Raw genomic sequence first — 25021 nt, forward strand, 5'->3', positions numbered from 1 at the left:
TTGCACCCAATATTCAACTATATTTAGCGCTGACCATTTGCGATCAGATCATCCGAAACGTGTAGCTGTAAACAGGGTCTTAAAATGACTGCAGCCAGAGCCAGTAAGACCACCAGGAAAAAGGTGGATAGTATAGTATGTAGTAAATATAAAACCTAAAAATAACCATTAGAGAATGTTCTGTATACGTTATTTTTAGGTTATCCCACAAAAACCACCCTGCAACGTTCTGGGAACGTTAGTTTATGGTTATAAAAGAAATAAAGAGAACATTCTTAGGACGTTAGGAATTGGTCCCCCCAAAAATAAACAAACAGGACTGAGACCTGTGGGGCTGAAGTAGGTAAAGAAGAACATCCGGATGTGCGAATACAGACGCCCCGCCTTAAGGGTGCGGCTTAGTGACGTCGTGTCAAGTACAGTCAAGAACAAGGGGGAGGAGCTTCGGGTACATAAGTCTAGACTGTACACTGAGGGAGCAACTTCAACATAATTTATACAAAGCAAAGACATTTCAAAAACAGAAACAGCTGTCTAACAGCTATTAAGGTAGACAAACCTAAACTTCATTTCGCACCTTCTACCACTTCTTTCAAAACCAAGTTAGCCTATTATTTATTAATATCATACCGTTATTAATTTCATATCATTAGTATCTTGGTAAATCTGTCTATATTTATCAGTATTGTGTCGATGTTCGCCTCGCAGAGCTATTTGAATACGAAGAAAAAGTACAGTCACCGTTTGTAAACAAGAGGACAACAGCTGATCTCTACTTCCTGTCCCACTTCATGATTTCAGTGACGTATGGGTGATCATTTTAGTGTCACGTTATCGAAAATAAACTCAATAGTTGTTGGTTTTGACTAATTTGGTAAAAGAGCCATCAAGAAAAAAAAGATGAAAAGAAACTGGCATTCCCTTTGTTCTAAAATAACTCCGTTAAGTTGTAAACGTCTGGGGTTCAAATCAGTACTCCAGATGAACTTTTAATTGCCGAATGTAAAATAACTAGCCATTTATGAAATAGGCTTGGCATTCCTGTTAGGTTCTAGTTAGGTGTTTTTAAGGTTGTGTTTGTACGCTGGGCTCCTAGAATTCGGTTAGCAAAATAATTATGTCTTCATACAGTTTGCTGCCTCTTTTTGTATGATTTGAACCTCCACAAAGAGTGTATTGATGCTCTGATTCGTCTATGAATTTGGTCTAAATTAAAGCTTAATTAAAAAAGGCAATGCAGACAATGTTAAAAATAAATAATCAATGGAAGGGAACACCATGTCTCAGTCTAACCAGCTGATCCTGATCCATGTAGAGTGCATCGTTTTATCAGGGCAGCAGAACATTACTCTACATTTAAGGTAATGCAAGGCTGTCTCCAGTATCTAGTGTGACATTATAAACATTCTACACGTTACTTTCCATCAACAACTTGAGAGAGAGAGAGAGAGAGAGAGAGAGAGAGAGAGAGAGAGAGAGAGAGAGAGAGAGAGTGTTGCATTATAAATTAAAAAAAAAAAACATGTTGCAAAAAGGGGAGATATTGCAATTTATATAGATTCATCCAGAGGGCAACATAACTCTTTATCGCTTTTTACAGATCACAATCTGACAAAGAGCAGAAAATGTTTGGTAGAATCTTCACACAATTTGTGGGCAGCACAGAAAAGGAGGACAGTGATGTTGTAGAGGAAACTAACAACTGTGCAAACCTCTTCGAGTTTGAAAATGGCGAATGGGTTATTATAAAGATAAATGGTGGGTTCTTTTGATTATGATCTACTATGATTTATATAAGTTGGCAGATGTAATATTTACAGTGCTATAATACAGGTTTATTGATATTAATCCTAAACCCATGCTATAGCAGATTAAGTGTGAGGATAAGTTCTAAATCCCTATTGTTATTTGCCAGATATTAGTTTAAAGACCAACCTGGGTCAATATGGAGAAGTGGCATCTCAGTAACTCTCTTCTGGCTCATCCCTCCCTAGATTTGAACCTGCATTTGTGTTACCAAACGAGTTTATGTGAATGCTTTGACCTCAATATTTTCATTTAAGTTATGTTTTTTCTGCTTCCTGTGTAGAGAACCAGTCACTTGGCTCAGCTGAGGTAGACATTCTTGAGAACCTGTTGATTGAGCACCCCAGCATGTCTGTATACCAGATGAGACCTGATGAGGATGACTTTGGTTCTGATGAAGAGGCAGACGACGTGGCTAGGTACGTTTTAAGGCTGATTAGACATTTTGGGCCTAGTGCAGTAACATTTCTAGGACTCTGGATATAATGTTTATTAATTTAGGAACATTTAAGGTGTTCAGTTTAAATAAAGTGTCACCGAGAACGATGTAAATAGTATTTTTGAAATACAAAGAAATGTAGATCTATATGTTGAGGGTCCGATTCCTTATGTAGTGTCAGGCAAAAACATAACTGTACCTGGGGGAAAACAAGTCCTGTGATGTCACACTGACATGTAACTTATAAATCAAAGTTCTAACTGTGCCCATGTTGGCTTGTGATTCGTCAGTCATCTCGTTTAGGCCAATCAGACGTCATGTTTCTTGGTGGTTAGCTGCATGGGGCAGCCCCTTGCCCTGCAGCACCATTCTGCTCTCAATGCAGCATGCTAGAGTCTATAATGAGCACAGGAAGCTGACCCATGGCAACCTCAACAGGCAAAACCTTACAAAAACACGCTTTTCGCCTTCTGATCGACACTATGGGTACTTCAAACAGCCCACACAGCGCATGTACAACTACTGAGCTTTAGTCTTTTTTTTTTTTTTTTCGGTAAACAATATATTTACATCTGAAACCACTGACCATACAGGCTTTTGCTATATGAATTCTTTTTTTAACGGGGTATGTTTTACATATTATGCCATGAAACCATTCCCCTGTGAGACTGTTACTGTTCAAAGTTTAGTTAAATGCAGTGTGGTGCTATTTAACCTCAAAAGGAAGTCTCACTGTCAGTCTGACACTGAAATAGCTGAAAACTGTGTGCTGGAAAAATACAGTATGATACAAAACATGACCGTAAAGTATAGGCAAAGTCACATGGATTAGTAGTCCTTTTATTTTAAAATGAAACAATGTAATACTGTTTGTGTGCTTCTGCTTTAGTTTAGCTGTAACTGGTACATTAATAATGTTTAAATAAAAAAATAAAAAAAAATAATAAAAACAATGCTAACAAAAATAATTTAGTGTTGAATCTTACAATTATATTTTGTATTGGTATTGTGCTAGGCAATGTAATTTTTACATAAAAAAATTAAGGTGAAATGGATTCTTAATGTTGGAATCTGTGATTTACTGCCAAAGCTACAAAATATGATTATGAATGCCTTGATTCATATTGTTACACTTATTTGTGTTACTTTGTATGTATATAAATAATGCCTTTTTTTGGTGTTGTTTTATTTTCTATCTTTAAGAATATATTTGTTAAAATCTATTAAAAAAGTGAAAGTAATTTATCCTCACATTGCTGTCTTTATTTTTTATACTATATGAACTAACAAAAACAAAAAAAACAAAAAAAATGTATATATATATATATATATATATATATATTAGTACTAATATGCTGTCATGGCACAACACTAGTGTAATATACAGTACTATGTCTTAAATTCTTTATCTCTAGTCACTCCCGAAGTTTGTGCATCTTCTCCATGAGCATTTTCACTCTCTCTGCATCCACACCATTTGCCCAGTAGCCTCCTTTCTTAAAGTGGGAGCCAATGATCATGGCACCTGCTTCAAGGTAGTGTTCCACATTGCTGTGAGTGACACCAGAACCGATGAGAACAGGGATTCTTATAGACTGGGTGACCTCTGATAAACAGAAAGCAGTGATAATTTGCACACAAGGTAGCAATTTGCTTCTTTACATATATACATAAATCATTAAGTGTGTGTTCAGACAGAAACAGACAGCAAACATGGGTATGAGGACATTTATGTTTCTTTCTACTTGATGCATGCATAAAAATACAAAAACATGTTGTTCCTTCATTGTAATGAGGATTCTGGCAGAATGCACCTCATCCTCCATCTGACAGCTTCCCCAGACCATTGGATCAGAACTAAGGAAGGCAAGAGGCAGAAATCCAAAATAGGCAGCAGGGCAGTGGCAGACTAGGCTGGGCCTGGTTTTCATGCCTATGTTTACGACCTTCCATGATCACCAGCCATCTGGAAGTGGGATTTAAAATAGCTGGCAGTGCTGGTGTCTATATTAGCCCATACAAAGCCATTGGTTCTGAGGCAGGGCATGAAGCAGGCCATCTGTTCACATGGGGCAACCACTAGGGCCAAGAGAATGCACAACATACTTTCTTCCTCATGGAGACTACCAGAGGTGGAAAGTAACTAATGGCAATTATTCTTGTTACAGTAATTGAGTAAAATTTTCACATTTTTCTACTTTAAGTATACATAAATAATATTACTTTTACTTGAGTTGATTAAAAATGAAGTATTCAAATTGGATACAGTTATTTTTCACCACAATTACAAAGTACAAAAAAATACATAATATTTCTGAATTTTTGGGAAAAAGAAAGTTATACACACTAAATCTGTTTATAAACTAAACAGTGTGTGCAGCACGACGGAAGCCCACAGGATGTAGCATCATGAGCACAGCAGCTTGCATAAACTGCCGCCAGTGTCCTCTCTTCTCTAGCTTCTTCAAGACTTTCTGCCCTGTCACTATACAAGAACTGTAATACTGTGATTTTATGCATATTTAATTTTATTCTGGAAAGGAGCCGTTCATTCAGATACGAGGGAACTGTCTGAACACGTTTAACCACTGATCAAACTTCACTTGTTTTTAAGGTAGGCAATGTTTTAACTGTTTCAAACATTAACACAATGTAGTTTGACATATATGTGGGGATATCTTGTTTACTTGCTACTATATGTCTAAAACAAACTTTTAAATACTTTAGAAAGATACAATGCCAATAGTGCCGGAAATTAACAGGCACTCGGTGCAAAAATGCCACAGAAATTAAACAAAAATATTCCCGAAATTCAAAACATGGATGCAAAACAATGCCCACGCAATGAGTTCCCGTGTCTTATGAATAATATCTGATATAGTTACAATTACATACATTGCGATCTTCTTTTGACTTTTCACTGAAAATTTATTTTTTCCCCACCGTCCGGTTCCTCGCACCCTTGCGTGCACAGACGGGCTATCCGCTTCTAACAATTTTTTTATTCAATTCAATTATTTTATTCAGTTGGCATGTAAGAGTTGATTACAGTTTGTTAAAGGTGCAATATGTAAGATTCAGAAACCCTTGTTATTAATGACACCTGTGGCTGTTAAGTGAACTGCAGCCAGCTACCTGTTGCTCGTGCTCAGGCTCACACTCCATAGGAATGCGAGCGAGCATCGACCAAAACAATGACATAACGTACAAAGAGGCTGAACGTGATTCACCGACATCATGCTGACAGATGAGGTAGCATAAATAAAATTACACAGTTATGATTGTTTTACTACAAACTTTGAGACTGTATATTATATTTGACTCTCCAGTGCTGGAACAGGGCTAAAACAAAGTGTGGATATAGGTCTATGCGAGACTGTAGTTTGAAGTAATCACTTTTCTTTGCATGATACATAGGCTATCGTATAAATGCAGTCAATGTCGGCGTTAGCTAGCTAGCCAGCTTTATCAATAGCTGTTAGCTAAATTTAATAATAATTAATAATTGTAATAATTAATAATTATAATAATTGTATTTATTTATCACGTTATACATTTGCACATATACAGTGAAATTCTTTTTTTTTCACATATCCCAGCTAAGCTGGGGTCAGAGTGCAGGGTGATACGGCGACCCTGGAAGAGATAGGGTCAAGGGCCTTGCTTAAGGACCCAGCAGTGGCATCTTGGCAGTGCTGGGGCTTGAACCCCTGACCTTCTGATCAGCAACCCAGAGCCTTAACCGCTGAGCCACCACTGCCCCAAATTTGGTGGATGATGACAGTAGCTGTTTATAAAATAAACTGTACATTATATGTTGACAATTCAGCATTGATATGATTCCATCATAACTGTCATTTTCATATATCGATGCGCTATTGTTTTATAATAATTCAGGGTCGGTTTTGATCCCCAAAACCGAACGTAGGTCACTCCAGGAATCAAATACCCTGCCAATGTTCACTCTAGTTTTCGCTCGACCACGATCACGTTTCCGCTAAGCCAGACGGGATTCAGTAGATAAATGTTTTTTTTTTTTTTTGGCTTACTCAGAGTTTGTGTAGGAGTCGGTGTTGTGCTGGGAGCCGGACGTTTGCTGGATTCCATCTCTAAGATAACATTACCTAGTGTTGCAGACTGTTGTTGCTGTTGAATAGCGGAAGAGAAGCAGTGAGGCAAGGCTCTCGGGAGCGCGCGTAAATGTCACATCCTTTGGATTTTCCCGGCAAAAGCGACCCGCTCCCTTCGCATGAAAATCAGTCTACAGGCTTTATAGGCAACCTAGGAAGTCCGGGAAGGGCTCATTTTTTAAGTTGCGTTACAAGCCGTTCACACATTGGCAAAAAAAAAAAAAGGAAAAAAAGGCGAATATTACATGAAAAATGTTACATATTGCACCTTTAATAATCTCATTCCATATCTGGATAATTGCTGCAATATCATAGAGGACAAATTTCCTCCTCTATGATATTGCATTATATTAGTGTTGTACAGTATGTTAACTTATAGCCAAAATACTTGGACATACGGTAATGAGAATAAACCTGAAATAGGGATGTGTTTCAGTCACAATGCACATTATGTAGTTTAGAGACGATTTAGAGACATTTAGTATGTTACAAATGGCTATTTCTATTTAAATAAATGTATTCTTAAAATGTTCTGTTTGTCCAAGAATCCTCTTGCAGCAATGCAGGTCTTTGGCGTTTAGAAGCTGCAAGTTTAGGACCTGTGAGGAGTCTGTTTCTCAAACTAGAGACTGTGATTTACTTGTCTTTTTGTTGTGCATCTGGGCCATCTACTTCCCTCTCTATCCTGGTTAGAGATTCATTTTTTCAAAACAGTAATGCATGGAATAGCCTTCATCTCTCTAAAACAATAGACTTTAGGAGAAAATAGAATTTCAGGAGAAATGTGTTTCTTTTTGCCTATTTGTTATTTTTATTTTTTTTATTTGCAAGTGTAAAGCAACTTGTAAGAACTCAGTACCTCAGCAAATGGGGGGAAAACCCACTGTATTGTGATTTCCGCATGGTACCGCAACCATTTTCAATTGTTCTAATTATAAGAAAGTTTTCTTGAGTACCAAAAAAACCCCATCACGGGTAAAGAAAAAAAGGAATAAATGCCACTTAAAACAATTAGTTAAAACCGTAATAATAATTTGCAAGTAATGATTTTGGCAGTATTTTTGATCAATTTAATGCATCCTTGGTGAAAGGAAGCATCAATTTCTTTCAAGAACAAAAATGTCTGTACTCTAAAAATGGAAGTGTATATACTCTATATAATATAATTTTCATAAAGTAACTTGTAAAGTAATTACTTGAGTAGTTTTTCAGCAAACAACTTATTTACTCTTACTTGGGTCATAATATTTCTCATTACTTCTACTTGTACTCAAGACAATTATTTCTTCAGTAGCAGTACTTAAGTAAAAAAAATAAAAAAAAAAAAAAAGAAATCAGTACTCTTTCCATCACTGGAGACTACTCTACTTTTTTCAATGTAAATGTAATTTCTTCTGTCCAAGCTTAAAATTGGTTTTCATTTTGTTCATCCAAAAATCAGAATTTACACATATTCATGCTGTTCTAAACCCATATGACATTCTTTCTTCTGTGGAACACCAAAGGAGATGTTCGGCAGAACGCTAGTCTCAGTCACTATTCACTTTCATTGTAAGGAAAAAAGGTTGCAATGAAAATGAATGGTGACTGAGGCTAACATTCTGCCAAACATATCCTTTGGTGTTCCACAGAAGAAAGTCATACAGGTTTGAAGCATCCAATTTGGCCTGAAACAGTAACATCGGCTGATCCAAAGCCGTGAGAGTTAAATGTTTCATGAAAAATGTTAGACAGTCTTTGAAAACAGGCAATTTGGTGCTGGTGTTGGCCATAAAATTGCACACTTAACTGTTTAAAGGCTTTTACACAACACTGATAGGCTCCATTGGATATCAACCTCTAACTGGGCCTTAAGACTGAGAGATAATGACAAGGACAGTGCAAGCGTGTGTAAATTATCAGCTGCTGAAAAATTCTTATTAAGAATACCTTTAACCGTATTGATTCCTGAATTATGCACAAACATATAACCAGGCTATGTTGATGTTAGAGTGCAAGGGGACACAGAAAACAGAAGGTTAAAGTCCTGTTAACTCAGATGGCATGCTGGCTGCATGATAATCCTGGAAAGTGTTTGTGACTGTACAAGTATTGTTGAGCATCTATCAAAATAGCCAGAGAGCAGAATATCCTTCTACATCTTATTTAAACACTTCACAAAAGAAAGAAAGAAAGAAAGAAAGAGACTACTCCCCCCAAGTGTCCAAAATTACCTTTTGGCAAGTTACTATTTATTCCTTTGATTTACTGTACCATAAACTGATTCCTGAATGATACCTGACAAATGATGTTTATATCAATTGGTTTCTATATAGCAGTGGGGCTAGTGTGATTTGATTTTGTTTTATGTAATTAAACAGTTGTTAAAAGTTGTTAGGGAGCTACATATAAATGTCAGGATGACATATGAGATAGGATTGTTTGTAATGTAGCAGTTCTGAGTTGAGTGATTCAAACATGGATTGCATATTGTATCATTATGCCCGCTCTGACCCACCTCAGCCCCTAATATCAAAAGCAGTTCTGATGCTGCTTTCATTTTGTGTAAATGAAATGCAGCATCAAACCGACTAAATACTGTTCACAACACTCTATACTGTCATTTCAGGGTTAAACTTCTGGCTCACAGAGTTACGTGACATAACAGCATGGCATCGATTTCCATTAAGCACTTCTACGGGAGCAGAGACAACAAAAGTGACTCTGGTAAGATCCTCTAAGGTTTTTCACTGAAACCTGTTTGGTTGTAAAGAGGAGCGTCTCTAGTTTTGTTTGATATGCCACTTTAAAAAATGAATTCATTGTTCGCACATCAGCGTTCTAATAAACATGATGTCCACATATGTGGATTTTGGGACATTATTCCCTCAAAAGTAAAAAAAAAAAAAAAAACATGTTAGTTGTTTGGAATAACACACTTGTGGGTCACTTCTCTTTGTTTTAATATAAATTTGGTTATATATATATATATATATATATATATATATATATATATATATATATATATATATATATATATATATATATATATATATATATATATATATATATATATATATATATATATATATATATATTTTATCACTGTACAATACGGTTTTATTAATTAACATTATTAAATGCATTCCTATATATTTATTATGCATTTTCACATTGACAATCAATGTATTCATCCAAAAGCTGAAAAATGTTGCTTTCAGAGGCTTTATTTGGAATTAGAATGAAAATAAGGTGCATTTCAAACTGTTCTGAGACCAGTGCAGACAGACAGCACACTGGCGCTTAAGTCATTCACTATATAGGGAGCAAGGGTACATCCTGAAGCTTTCTAAGCAGCTAAGTGCATTCACTCTTAAAATCTGACAAAAAGTTCAGTTTCAGAGTGCAGATGATGTTTGGACCACTCAACATGTTTGGCAGACATAGGACAATGGTAATCAGTAAGTAGATTCAGAATTTATAATCTTATATTTTATTTTAACATAATAAGAATTATTTATTCAGCTTTACAGAAAATCAACTGTAATGTCTCAAAAACATGAATAACCAACACTCCTGGGAACATAAACCATTTGATGAAAAAAATCTGACTTTCTATAGATTGGTATTATTTAAATTTGTATATTTCCATTAATTTCATCTTTCTATATTCAATATTTTATATTTGAAACATTAATCTCATAACATTATATATGCACTTGCAATTGTTGTGTAAATGCATTTGTGCCAGCTCTGAGCAGCCTTTTACAGTTTGTGCAAATACATCTGAATGCCACTTCAGATGCAGCTTCAGTGCCACCTTTGCAGTGAAAAGATGGCTCAAGTCTCTGATATGATTTTTTAAGGAATCAATCACAGTGTGGCCTAATTCTGTACATCAAACGAAAAAGTGAATTCTGTAGTAAAGAAAAATGTTTACTATTGCAAAATATGACATATGACAATAATGGTATGTCGAAGACCCCTGTGATTCTGTTTCAAGTTATATTAAGCAGTTACATTAAAGTATATTTTGACATTGGGCTATTAGACTCACCCTTTAGTTCTTTTGGATCAGCTTGCGCTCCAGTTGCAGTTCCTGTGATGATGACTCCGTCAGAGAGGAAGAACTCAGCAGCTTGGGCTGTCTCAGCTATACTCACATCTGAAGTTAGGGCATGAGCACTGAAACATCATCACCATTATCAGTGATCAATCACCTGAGGTGAAACTGAAAAAAGGTTCACTGCCCTCAAAATGCATAAACCACCAACACTGAATTAACCGGATAGGGATGGTCATCATTCACTCACTGTCATACTGTTCCAAACCCTTATGACTTTCTTAAGTGGAACACAAAAGTAGATGTTAGGCAAAATGCTACAGACTGACAGCCTCAGTTTCCAATCACTTTCATTGTATGAGAAAAGATCAGCATCAACATTCTTTATAATTTATCCTCGTGTTCACAGAAGAAAGTCATACGGGTGTGGAATAATGAAGGTAAGTACAAAATGACAGACATCATTTCTGGGTAACTTTAAGTTGCCTTTATTTCTGTTCTAGGTTTAAAGGAATGTTCATTGTTTAATACAAGTTAAGCTCTATTGACAGCATTTGTGGCATTGTTGTGATTACCACAGAAAATAATTTTGACTTGTCCCTCAGGGTTAAAAAGCAGAAATGTGAAGCTTGTTTTTTTGTAAAGGCATTTACACAAATTCTTGCTTAAAAACATGGTGTATTCCAAGTAGTGATCCCGTGGTGTGAGTGTCTGACGGTTAGATTGCCGTCTAAGAAAAAAAAAAAATAACGGAAAACCGGTTTTACAATTATTTGCACATTTTATTATCATGCAACAGAACTGAGGCAAGAAAGTCATATGATATCACAGCTTAACGTGTTAGTGGACATGTTTCTTTGGGATATATGAACCCTACATACAGCCATTCAATAGTAAAACTGATAAATACACAAAATACAAATAGGAGGCATATATTAAAGAGACGCTTCAACATAGGACATAACACCCCTTATGTGTATCCCGGGCGCAGAATGATTCGCTTCAATGTTCATTGTAGCCTAGTTTTTGTTTTCTCAGTGTTTTGTAGTCTTGATTTAGTTAGTTTTTATTTTATTTTAGTATTTTATGGCTGCCAAAGCTAAAGCATTTACAGATCTCATTTAAATGTCTTGTGTTACCTCTATCTAGTGGCATTTTCATATTTTATTAAGGTAGATTGTAAATGTGTAAAATTTAATTAGATAGTGTGGCGGAACGACCCGCCCCTCCCTCTCGTCATCATCGCCCAGCCTCTTAGGGCCGTCCTTCAGCTAGGCTCACAACGGGAGTGGGCTGGAGAGCGAGAAGAGGTGCATAGTTAATAAGTCTCATTTCGACAGTGGTAGATGATGCACACCTGTCTGGGAAGCAGACACACTCACTCAGTTTTTTGTTTTTTTTCCTCCCCTTTTTCTCCCCAATTTGGAATGCCCAATCCCCAATGCATTCTAGGTCCTCATGGTGGTGTAGTGACTCGCCTCAATCCAGGTGGCGGAGGACGAATCTCAGTTGCCTCCAAGTCTGAGGCCGTCAATCCGCACATCTTATCACGTGCCTTGTTGAGCGCGTTACTGCGGAGACATAGTGCGTGTGGTGGCTTCACGCTGTTTTTTGCGGCATCCATGCACAACTCACCACGCGCCCAACCAAGAGCGAACCACATTATAGCAACCACGAGGAGGTTACCCCGTGTGACTCTACCCTCCCTAGCAACCGGGCCAATTTGGTTGCTTAGGAGACCTGGCTGGAGTCACTCTACTAACTGACAGCTAGAATGCCAAGGATCTGCAAAGCTGTCATTGCTGCACGTGGAGGATTTTGTGATGAGAACTCTTTGAAGTAGTTTAATTTTTTTTCAAATTGTAATAGTAATTTTTCATGTTATTAATGTCCTTTATTCACCCTTTGGTTAATAAAAGTACCAATTTCTTTCCATAAGAGCAAAATCTGTACATTATTCCAAACTTTTGGCCGCCAGTGTACATTTATTCTTGTTGCACTCTAATCTGTCTTGGATACTAATATTATGATGCTAGTGAAACTTTGTAATGCAGCACTTTTTGTACCACTGTCTCCTTAAGATGAATTTCTTATGACGTATTATTCCTCTTTTGTAAATGGCTTTGGCCAAATGAATAAATGTAAATGTAATCTCAGTTAATATTGAAACCATATAATCATGACAACCCTAATCCCAAATCTACTGAAGCCATACAAAAGCTTTGTGTGATGAACAGACCATTATTAAATATAATATATATATATATATATATATATATATATATATTCGTTTTTCTATTCATCACACAAAGCTACCATATGGCTTTAAAAAATGTGAAAGTCATTTAAAACCACTTTTATGGTATGTGTTTGTCATTATGTAGCTTAACAGCCCTAGCCTTCATTCACTTTCATTATATGGAAAAGAGAGGCCAAGATATTCTTCAACATTTCTCCATTGTGTTCCATGCAAGACAGAAAATCATACTGGTTTAAAATGACATGATGGTTGGTGAGTTCATTTTTTTGGGTGAACAATTTATGTTTTGTGGTTATACTTCCACGGTAAGTGCTGACTGAGGGACTAGTCAGAACCATTTTCTGTGGTAACTGACATTATGACACAAATACTGTGTGTGAATAGAGCTTAACTTGTATTTTACCTTATTTTAACTTTAATGAAGGATGTTAGGAGTTTGCCTGAGGTCATCTGGTCATACCTGTGCTTCTTCTTGATGTCTGTAAAGATCTGAATGTGCTCTGCTCCGATGCGTCTGCGGTAGCGCAGCAACTCACCAGCGCAAGCATTTAATAGGCCTTCATCTGCAACGTGTGAAAACACAAACCCCTCTGCACGGATAAAATCCAGCCCTATGGAGGCAGAGATACAAACAATCTTTTTTTTAAATTTTTTTTTTTACATTTTTAATGTCCTAATGTAAAATCCAGCCCTATGGAGGTGGAGATACAAACAATATTTGTTTTTATTTTATTTTTTTTACATTTTTAATGTCCAAATGTAAAATCCAGCCCTATGAAGGTGGAGATACAAACTAGAGGTCTGCGCGGGACTGATTTTTCCATCCCGCTCCGCAAGTTTCCATCACGCACCCGAACGCTCCCGCTGAGTTTAACTCCATGTTCACCCGTAGTGATTTTCTTCCCGACCACACCCGTTCCCGCAACCCAGCATTTGTTTTCCACTTATAGCAAAAGCCATACAAATACACAACAAGTGTATACAAAGAACATATTATTTTTTCTGTTATTGCTATTATCAGATGACGTGTGAAAATGACGCCAATCTGACTCGCCTGAAGTTGGTTTCTTAACACTAAATTGACCATTTTCTAGTTCGATTTTCCCATGCTTTGATGACAGTGTGCGCATTGCTCTGCCACTCTATTAAAGCCCCGTTGACTACCTGGCTGCCTACTCTAAATATTGGATAATTTAATACACAAGCTGTGTGCACATTTATTTTACGTTATATATATATATATATATATATAACTATTATTACTTTTTTTTTTTTTTTTGCATTCATTAATTAATAAAATAAAAAAAAGAGATCATAATCGGTGTTTCAGACTATTCTCTAACCGTAATCCCGCACCACAAGAAATCTAGTCGGGTCCTGCGGGAGTTCCGCGGAAATGCAGACCTCTAATACAAACATTAATTTGTATTCTTCATTTTTTTTTTTATTTTTTTTATTTAAATTTTTAATATCCTCATCTGACCAGCCAAACAATGAATGCTTTTGAACCTTTCTACTAGAAGAAGTGCCTTGGAATTTTCTTCTAATTTCCATTTATAAAATACCACCTGATGTCAAATATTTGCATTCTTTAACATGAGTCTGGCTCTCTTGATGGCTTGTACAGTCATGTGAATACCTGAGGCCAGGGCAACGGCCAGCGCTGATTGGTTCGCAGCTGACAGAATCTGTACACCAAGCGGCCAAGATGGATAAAGTCCTCTAACTGCAGCACACACAGCTGTCATGGAGGCACACACCTCTGGACCCACCTCAAGGGTGTATGGAATATCATGCATGTTTTCAATGATCACTCCATCCTGTTATAGACAGTATAATCTGAAATTAGCCAGAAACACAATTGACAAGAAAAGAAAACAAAACAAACGAACAAACCTTGATTTAACCTGATGATAACGTTGACCAAAAAGCCTAGTTTGATGTCATTTCGTTCACTGTTCCATTAGTTCATGTTTTAGAAAAAGATTGCTAGCCATGACCCTTGTAGGCACCCGTACTGACATCGATTAAAAAACTCTAAATCATCAAATTATAAACTTCATCATTCCTCCAACGTGAAAGAAAACACGATGTGATTATAATTGGACACGATGCGTGTTTACATTACATTGTACACCTACAAGTCCTGCGTGCTGGTAAATTTCCGCCTCTCGACATGCCTCCTCTGTGATCTCTGTGATAGTTGCGCTGTTCAAGGGGGTTCCTGCAAAAGAAAGAAATGAGTTCAGTCTTTCAGTTCAATTTAAGTTTACAAAGTTAATCAAGGCACCAGTGAAATAAATGCCATACCTGGCAGGGCTCGGACGTGAATCATGCCAATGACATTTGATTTTAAGCGTCCGAAAAGATTTAAAAATGTCATTTTTCATCCGTCCACCAACGATATCCCAGATATGGGAGTGTTTTTGATGGTCATGTGACTGTTCAAAGGTTATACTAACATAAGTGTATTTCTGACAATGACAGTCCAATTTAGGCGTATTAACAAGCTTAAATGTATTATTAAAGCTGCTGGATACAGAAGCAACTTACTTCTTACTTCAAAGAGGGCCCAATTTCAGACCAAACACGTTACGCGTTACACGTAAAAAAAAAAATAAAATAAAAAAAATAAAAAATGAGACGTAGTTAATTTTTACCTGGCATAGCGTCTAAAAAACGCGGCTGGACGCAGCGTAACAGTCTCAGACGTCTGTCTAGCGCATGATTACACCGAAAAACAATGGAAAAGAGCGTAGGCTGACACAAAAACCTTTTCAGTGTGAACGGCCCTAATGAAACTGGCCCATTACAACAACCGCACCTAATTAAATGCGCTACATCGACGTTTCCCACACTTGACATCTCAAACGGTCAAACGTACACAACTAAAACATCGCATTCCAAGTATCACCGACAAAATAGCCCAATGAAATGCTTGTATTTAACGCGAACATTGAGATTGTTTACTTCTCGAGGCGGCTAGCCATGTGCTCAGCACTTCCGGAGTCTCAGTACCGCCCCTGCTTGACGTCAACACCACACGCCTCCTTTTTGCCGGCAAAATTTGTCATGTTTATAAACTTTGTTTAATTGATCGTTACATGTTTGCTTTATATCGTGAGTATTTCGCGTGATCGCCCCGTACCGGTGGCAATCGCGGAGTGGCATTGATTGCAGTGGTTAGCTTTCGTTAAATTGGAGCGGTTATTTTAAAGGACCCGCGATGACGGCCCCTTTTAGCCACTTCAGGCGGTTTTTAAGACAAGGCGCAAAATTACTGGCGCCAGCTCAGAGCGAGCTGACTGCGGAACACAACACAACACAGCCATATGCCGCCTACATACACACAATTAGATCAGTTTTACTTAATAATGCCTGTGTAACACCATCCTATCTCTTGCATCCGAGGAGAAGTAATTTTCAGAGAGCATCATATTAAGGTAAGTGCATTGCAGAATCTTGGTATCATTGTTAAAGATCTGTAAAAGTAACATTAAACTTATAGGGTTGTTTAAAAGGGTTTGTGGAAGCATATTTGGGAATATTGGATTGCTGAGATTTGCTTCTGTTGCGAGAGCGGGTTCAATAAAATGAGTAGTGATCAGCTCGGCCATTTTCTGCCTCCATTGGGTAGAGCAATAAAAACTTTTAGTTTTAGTAAACCACGAGAAATATCTACATGCACTGGCTTTGTTTTTAATATATAGACTGTATAGTGCATGTATAACGTGCTCTTGGAGTAATAGGTTGCGTTTTTCGCTTAGTTTTGACCTCTTGAACATTGTATCCAACTCCACTTCCCCGCGCCCAAAGCGCTTTGTGAAGACTCTTGTGAGGGGGGTTGGGATTAAACGCCACAAATCGGACATGTTTCTAAAATAACACTTTTGTCTTTTAAGCTCTCTACACTCAAGAGGGACACACGTGTGGATATCATGCCAAGCAAGAACGCGTAAGTTTCGTTTTCGTGTCTTTTTAAGTGAGTTTTGTCAATCGATGTGCATGGGAAAAGTTGCAGCACTGAACTGGCCAGTTAGCGACTTGCACAGAGTTTTAGCACAATGTGGAAATGTAACGATATCGTTCTCCGTGCAGGCTACAAACAGAACAGATTAGCAATAAAGATGAAGCTTCTAAAGTCGTTTCAGTGCGCCCCAGGAAGAGGAAAGCAGACGTGGCTATTGTAAGAATCGTTTAATTTTGTATTCTCCCAATGTGGAAGACATCATAGGTGCTGATGTCTGATTGTTTTCTTTCTGAATTCACAGCACTTGCAAGATCCAGATGAGGAGGTCATCGAGATGACTAGAAAGAAACCTTGTGCATCTCAGGTATAGATGAAACTTTGCTGGTATGTGTATAGGCCTGGCCAGGCATCCTGTATCAGTGATGCTAAACCAATTCCCTCATATGACTCTGTTTAGCCTTTTCCTGCATAGTAATAGTGAGACTCATGGATGAAATGCACAGATATGAATTATCCAGTTATACCTGTATGTAAATTAAATATACACAGTTCACATAGAATTTGGACTAAAGAGTGATTTTCTTTATATGGTCATGCCACGAGTGGTTTGTGTTAATGCCATGTCTTTGTGTCATGGAAGTTCCCTTTCAAAATGGCTTTGAAGCCTGGCCTAGTTGTAGAGGGTGGGGTAATGTATTTGTATATATCCCTTAGAGAGCTTACCTTTTTTTTTTTTTTTTTTTTTTTGTGTCCCTCTTTCTCTCCTCTTGTCCTCTTGCTCAGGCCTGCTGGAATCCTGACACAGGTTACACAAGCCCATGCAGGCGGATCCCCACACCTGATGAAGTTGAGGAACCGGCTGCTGCTGGCAGCGTGGGATTCACACAGTATTCCTCAGAAGACTTTTTCATAACCCCCACACGCTCCACCCCTCTGCCTGCCCTCTGGTGAGTTATGTATGACTGCAAACTGTACTTGGCCACCTTGTAGCTCAAATAACTGAATATCTTGTCTTAAGAGCTGTCTTCGACACATTCTTGGTGACTGACTTTGTGGTATCTTCATTTGATCTGCATGGATCGAAATGCAAAAGCTGTTATTCTGGAGAACGACAAACACGTTGATGAACACTTGTCCTTTGATTCGAACCCAAGTGTGTGTGTGTGTGTGTGTGTGGCAAAGGCAACATTTTGGATTAAGATTATATTAATGAACTTTTTTTTTTTTTACAACTTCACATACACTAACTTACAGTAATGTAAAGTTGCACATTTTTATGGTGTACTTTTTTTCATGTATTTTCCATAGCTGGGCAAGCAAAGATGACGTGTGGAACAACCTGCTTAGAAAGGACAAGATTTACCTGCGAGATACACAAGTTATGAAGAGACATCCAAATCTTCAACCCAAAATGAGAGAAATTCTACTGGATTGGCTAATGGAGGTTTGTTATCATTGTTTAACCATTCACACATTTTAATCTTATCTCATTAAAGAGGGGTGGGGATGCTGTAAGTTTCTTCATCCTCATTCTTGTCTAAACCTCAAATTGTTTACAAAGGCATTTCCCCAAGTTCTGCAGGATGGTGACTTCTAGTTCTACTCAAGTTTTCTTATTACAGTTGGGGGTTAACTCAAGTCAGTTTTCATAGAATGGAAAGATAAAGATTGCACAAAATTAGCTTCAAGTGTGGCATGTTTTCATTTCTTTTTCATAAGAAGCTGACATTTTGAAATGGTGACTCATTGTTTGACTTGTGTCTTTTAGGTTTGTGAGGTGAATAAGTTACACAGAGAAACATTTTACTTGGGTCAGGATTACTTTGATCGTTTCATGGCCACACAAGAGAATGTTCTTAAAATGACACTACAGCTTATTGGCATCTCCTGTCTCTTCATCGCTGCCAAAATGGAGGTAAGTTTACTTTGAAATGCTCTAGTATTTCACTAAACTTTGCTAAGGGATTTAATACCATATTAAAGAAATGATCATTTTAAGAACATTGTTTTTCGATAGGAATGTGTGGCACTTGCTTCGAGAATAATGTAAACCTGAAATATAATTGCACCGTCTATGATCTTTTCAAAGGAAATTTACCCTCCCAAGGTGCACCAGTTTGCTTATGTCACTGATGGAGCCTGCACAGAGGATGACATTCTTAACATGGAGATTATCATCATGAAGGTAAATTATCTTCATATTATCATGAAGCTTCACTGAGTTCACTCCTTGGAGATAATTGCCTAAGCCTGTAGTGTGTCTGGATATAATATAAAGTTATGACTAATCTGTACTGGATTTCTTTTTTCATCAGGAGTTAAATTGGAGTTTAAGCCCTTTAACCTCAGTGGCTTGGCTCAACATCTACATGCAGATGGCCTATCTGAAGGAGAATACTGAAGTTCTCATGGCCCAGTACCCACAGGCAACATTTGTACAGATTGCAGAAGTGGGGCTATACATATTTTTTATCTATCTATTTTTGTATTATTATTTTGCAAGTCCTCAGGTTTTTGTCTATGCTCTTTTATTTATTTATTTATTTTTTATTTCCATTAAATCTAATTTTTTCTTCATCTTTTGTGTAGCTCTTGGATCTGTGTATACTGGATGTAAAAAGTCTGGAGTTCTCCTACAGCCTTCTTGCAGCATCTGCACTCTACCACTTCTCTTCTTTGGAATTAGTAATGAAAGTGTCAGGTATGATAGAAACACAAACAGTATTTGTTACATTTCGTCAGATTGAAATGACATGTTGGTGTGAATCACAAAACAAAGGCTTAAAGGGTTAGTTCACTGTGAGAGGAGGAGGGCGCGGCCGGGCCGTAATGGTGCACGGCTGGCTCTGAATCAGCTGATCAGTGGGAGAGCGAGATAAAGGGGAGCTGGAAGTGCCAGTTCGAGAGAGAGACACACGTTGCCGTGCTGCATGTGTGTCTGTTCGTTTATGTTTTATGTTGTTATGCAAGTTCATTTATATCATAACATTTTACGTTGACTGTTCAGACAGTTCCCACCTCCTCCTTGCATGTCCTTAACACTGTTACAGTGGTGCCGAAATCTGGGAGGTAGGAGGGATGCGCTGTCGCGGAGTCCTCGCCACTGCCATCCGCCAGGGGAGCAGCCGCGGCCATCTGCCTGGTGACTGAGGGGTCCCTGCCGGCCGCCGGGGGAGGATCGGACTGGCATCCACCAGAGGGCGGAGGAGTGGTTGAGGACCGGACGACAGCGAGTCCGGGAGGCGGCGAGCAAGTTCTCTGTCTCTCTGTGTTTGTGTGTGTGTCTGTCTCCGCTCGCCTTTTCCCTCTCCCCATGCCTCCCCTCGTCTCTCCCCCAGGTTCACAGGAGGCAGACTGGACCACCGGCTGACAGAACATCTGGAAGGGCAGCGTCTCCCCTCCAGAGATGGGGTGGGAGTTAGTCAGACCGGTGGCTCCCTGGCCTGAATCGGGTGGGGGAGGAGTGTGACGAGGAGGAGAGCGTGGCCAGGCCATAATGGTGCATGGCCGGCACTGAATCGGTGGCAAAGTGAGATAAATGGGAGCCGGAGGCGCCAGTACGAGAGAGAGTGTCGCACACGGCCGCGTTGCATGTGTGTCCTTTGTTTGTTTTATGTTGAGTTTCTGATTGAACTTTACGTTGACTGTTCAGCCGGTTCCCACCTCCTCCTTGCCCATCCTTACTTGCAGTTTCTAAGATGCTACATTCACCCAAAAATGATAATTCTCTCATGATTTACTTACCTTTAAGCCATCCCAGATGTATATGACTTTCCTCCTCCAGAACCGAAGTGAAGATTTTGAGTCGATTTCATCTCCGTTTGTCCATACAATGCAGGCTGCTGGCTGTTTGACGTTCTAAAAGGCATATTTAGACTCCAGTCGATCAATTAATGTCTTCAGTAGCAAACCGATTGGTTGGTGTAAGAAACAAATCGATAATTAAAAAGTTTTTAAACTTGAAATCGTTGCTTCTGCCCAGCGCTGTCTTGCGTGACGTTCGTTCCATTGTTGTGTTCAAAGTGTGCGCATCCGACTTCTCGCGTGAACGCACCTTTGCGCTTATGTCACTGATGCGTCGACTGCTGGCAGGAAGTGATTAATTTTTTTTTTATTATTATTGTTTTGTTTTGGATATTCTACCTTCTCCCCAATTTGGAATTCCCAATGCGCTCTAAGTCCTTGTGGTGGTGTAGTGACTCAATCCGGTTGGTGGAGGGCAAATCTTAATTGCCTCCACGTCTGAGACTGTCAATCCGCGCATCTCATCACGTGGCTTGTTGAGCGTGTTACCATGGAGACGTAGCGCGCGTGGAGGCTTCACGCTATTCTCCGTGGCATCCACGTACAACTCCCCACGCGCCCCACCGAGAGCGAGATCCACACATTATAGCGACCACGAGGAGGTTACCCCATGTTACTCTACCCTCCCTAGCAACCGGGCCAATTTGGTTGCTTAGGAGACCTGGCTGGAGTCACTCCGGATGCCCTGGATTCGAACTCGTGACTCCAGGGATGGTAGTCGACGTCTTTACTCGCTGATCTACCCAGGCCCCTGGAAGCTATTTTTTTTCTTTTCTTTTTTTAAATTTTTTTTTAAGGTTAGTAACATTTTAATTATCTATTTATTTTTTACACAAACCAGTTGATTAACATTAATTGATTGACTGGAGTCGTGTTTATGCTGTCTAACTATGCCTTTTGGACCGCCAAACAGCCAGCAGCCTGATGGCACCCATTTATTTGCATTGTATGGACAAACTGAGCTGAAATCTGCTTCTAAAAAAGGAAAGTCATTCACATCTGGGATGATTTAAAGCTAAGTATATCATGAGAGGATTTTCATTTTTGGGTGAACTAACCCTTTAAGCTAGCTCTTGAGTGTAATATGTTTGTAAGTAACCTCTTGTTTTGGGGTTCCAGGGCTAAAATGGTGTGATTTGGAGGAATGTGTAAAATGGATGGTTCCTTTCGCCATGTCAATCCGTGAGGCGGGTAGCTCAGCCCTCAAGACATTTAAAGGAATAGCATCAGATGACATGCACAATATCCAGACTCATGTGCCTTACTTGGAATGGCTGGTTAGTAGATTTTTGTGTTGAAAGTTAATTTTCTGAAAAGCTTCTTAAATTCGACTGGAGACATTTGGAACAAATCTGTTGTGCAATTTCAATCTGATCATCTTAAATCAATACCAACCTTGAGCATTAAGGGGGTCTCACACCGAACCCATTAGATGGAGACAACATATAGCATTCTCAAATTCAAAAGCATTGTTTTCAATGAATGCACACACTGCTGCTTTATAAAATGCTAAACAAAATCTTCATCTTTCCTTACTTGGACGGGCACAGACATAGTCCAAAATAAATAAAATCAGATGCAGTTTATTGTTCAACCAAGATCCCAATTATAATCAAAACAAAATGAAGATCTGGTGCTTAAAGCGGGACTTTTAACTGTAGCAAGCCCGAAAAACACCAGGGACTTTTCTTTAAAATGCGCTGTTTAAGTGCTTACCAAATTAAGCTCTTTATAGCCTTTATATCCACCAGATGAAGGGTTTTGTATGTATTTAGACATTTCACCAGATGAGGTTTAATGAGGAATGACGTTTATTACATTCACAAGATATGAAGTTTGAGACACCATGTATTTGCTGATGGGGTACGTTTCCATATTCTCGGATTTTTCAAATTTAGAACACTTGATTAACTAATCAAAATATGCTTTGATGTGAGAATAGGGCTGGGCGATATGACAGTGTAATCGGATATTGATGATGTCTTGCAAAGATGCCGATTGTCAACAGATGATGATCGATAATATTGGGAAATGGCAAAACCATGGATCTGGGAAGTCGGCAAATATATTAAACAGTGGCCAGGGTGTGAAACTAGCACCCGCAAAATGCGATGAGGCTGAATCCAGTTCGCAAGCTCCTCATCCAAATGTATTTCATGCGTGGGTAATTTTGCTCATCTACCCGCAACAGGCTGGCGACCTGTCATGTGTCACTCCGAGACATCCTACAAGAAATGCTGTTAGTCACAAAGACGTTAGAAAAACACACTTTATTATATTTTTAAGAACAGATTTAAGAAAAGCCGTCAGTGCTTGTGTCTGATTTGCTGTTTGTTCAGAGGCGTGCAGAGGGAGCCTGTCTTGTGGAACAAGCGCATGTAAAGAGTTTTCAGTCTTTCTCAGTTTCATTCATCTGAAAACTGTTTGCAAGTATATTGTCATCTGTGAGAATGCTGCAAATTATCTCTGATCATCTCGGGAGGTGCTGTGAGTTTAGTTCACTTTATTTCCACGCAGTTAACATGCATTGTGAACACAACTCTGCAGGTTCACTAATATATAGCTTTGTATTAAAGAAACAAAGACAAAAATGATTAAATCAAAGTAATGCAAGATGCGTTCACCTTGAACCTAAAATTGAGTTTCATTTTCTTTTTCTTTAGGCAGCATTAACTGTATTACCAAAACGCACTACAAACACATTCGATAAGAACACTCATTTGGCAGCATTATTTTGGGACTACAATTTATTAGGCTTACTTATTTTTATTATTGTCTTTTACGTTTATTATTGTCTTTAGTTCTTAATCTGTAGGCTATTTGTAATTTTCCAACTGTTGTCGTTGACTGATTCTTAATGCAAATGGAGCCGTTGGAGACTGTACTTAAGATTTTTTTGATCACTTCGTTATTTTATTGCTTTTTTCGTTTAGTTTAAAGTGCAGTTTGAATTTAGAAATATCTTTATGTTTTTCATGTTTCAATAATGAATTAAATTTGTACAGCAAAATCAATAAAGCAAAAAAATTCACCAACCCTCGTCAGGGTGGGTTGATGATTAATCGGATATTGCGATATTTTAAGGCAATTAACGCCAAAATATTTTGTTCATATCGCCCAGCCCTAAGTGAGAACAAAAAAGATTGGTGAATATTGTCAATGATGAAAGATTTAGATGCAGAAAATCCCCACAAGTTGCTGCTGTTACAAGAACTGTAGAATCCTCCAGCAGTGTAACACCGGGGACTTTAAAAAACTTTCTGCAACTAAAACCAATAGTTCCAAAAAGCAACTATGGGCACTGATTAATTGGTAAATCTGATATATCGGTCTAACTCTACTTTAAGTTTTGTTTGTGCGGTGATTTAGATTCAACCTTTTGGACTTCCACCTCTATGCACCGCACCAACGCATTCGATGTTCGATACCTGGCCTTTGTCCTACCTGTGACATGGCATGTTTGTCGTTCGGTGTGCAACCCACTTAAGATGCAATATAGCATTCAAGCACATTAAAGAGTTTTGCATATATTTTCCCATCTCAACACCATGTCATTTTACTTTTCTTTATTTCCCCTGACTAAGTTTTCTTGTCTCTTTCACTTTTTTTTTTTTTTTTTTAGGGAAAGGTGCACTCCTATCAGCTAGTGGACATTGAGAGCAGTCAGAGGTCTCCAGTTCCATCTGGAGTGCTCACTCCACCACCCAGCAGTGAGAAGCCTGAGAGCACAGTCTCCTGACTTCCTTTCATGTATGGAATAGGACACAGCCCTGACCTGATGAATTCAAGTGAAACGCAACAAAATGATGGCATTATAGGACAAACCCAAGCATTGATTCATATCAATTCCCGAAGGACTCGAAACAAAAACTGTTATGTTTGTTTTCATGTGAGACTTGTTAATTTTTTTTTAATGGCCCAGAGTTTATTTAAAAACATTTTTTTATGAATGTAGACTACCTGCCAAAATCTCAGAGCTGCTACTAGCTCTGATTGCTGCTAAAAGAGGGTGGGACTGGAGCAGATGGAAAGATGACCACAGATCCCCACAAATATGGGCATGGGTTTCTGGGGCTCAGGTTGCCATTTGGACCAGCAAAATCCTGACAGGTTGTCATGGGGACTCAATCTCCTGCCAGAAAGGACCAGAGAAATCACCAGCTTCAGAAGCTAGGACTTGGATTTTTATTTAAGATTTTTATCTGGTTGTGTCCCTGAGTGCATTTTTAACCAAATTTGATCATTGCCCTTTTTATAGATTGATTTTAAATGAGACGCTGCTACATTTATATCATATGTCTAAATAAAGCCACTGTCTCAGACAGTTTTTTTTAAAGTTTACCACACTAGTTGGTTTCTTAATGCGATGTGTAAATGACTGCTAAAGAATGAATCTGCTGTAAAAAATAGCCAATTTTACTGAAGGGCAGCATCATGTGTAAGATCTATGAAATGTCACAAAATGGTGAACAGGGCCTGTAATGGCTGTCTTGTATATTTACATACACAGTGCCCTCTGCTTGCCGTCTGAGAACGAGTGTGTAACTGAGAGACCTAGGACATGATCCAC

The 25021-nt window shown here is 38.4% G+C and overlaps 2 protein-coding genes across 2 annotated transcripts; one reads left to right on the forward strand and one right to left on the reverse strand.

The window, feature by feature from the left end:
• Nucleotides 1-3650: 3650 nt before the first annotated feature.
• On the reverse strand, nt 3651-15118 carry zgc:162297 (uncharacterized protein LOC555865 homolog). The gene is made up of 6 exons (XM_051706968.1): nt 14988-15118; nt 14819-14901; nt 14317-14497; nt 13138-13288; nt 10412-10539; nt 3651-3851 (listed from the first exon to the last, which is right to left on the reverse strand). The coding sequence occupies exons 1-6, from the start codon at nt 15058-15060 to the stop codon at nt 3661-3663; spliced, it is 807 nt and encodes a 268-aa protein (XP_051562928.1). The 5' UTR covers nt 15061-15118; the 3' UTR covers nt 3651-3660.
• Nucleotides 15119-15959: 841 nt separating this feature from the next.
• LOC127446164 (G1/S-specific cyclin-E1-like) lies at nt 15960-24792 on the forward strand. Its single transcript, XM_051706872.1, has 12 exons — nt 15960-16120; nt 16580-16632; nt 16776-16863; nt 16949-17011; nt 17431-17594; nt 17956-18091; nt 18416-18562; nt 18737-18832; nt 18963-19097; nt 19237-19348; nt 21571-21728; nt 24074-24792. The coding sequence occupies exons 2-12, from the start codon at nt 16616-16618 to the stop codon at nt 24188-24190; spliced, it is 1233 nt and encodes a 410-aa protein (XP_051562832.1). The 5' UTR covers nt 15960-16120; nt 16580-16615; the 3' UTR covers nt 24191-24792.
• Nucleotides 24793-25021: the final 229 nt, after the last annotated feature.

Source organism: Myxocyprinus asiaticus, chromosome 1, assembly GCF_019703515.2.
Source record: "Myxocyprinus asiaticus isolate MX2 ecotype Aquarium Trade chromosome 1, UBuf_Myxa_2, whole genome shotgun sequence".
Classification (NCBI taxonomy): domain Eukaryota; kingdom Metazoa; phylum Chordata; class Actinopteri; order Cypriniformes; family Catostomidae; genus Myxocyprinus; species Myxocyprinus asiaticus.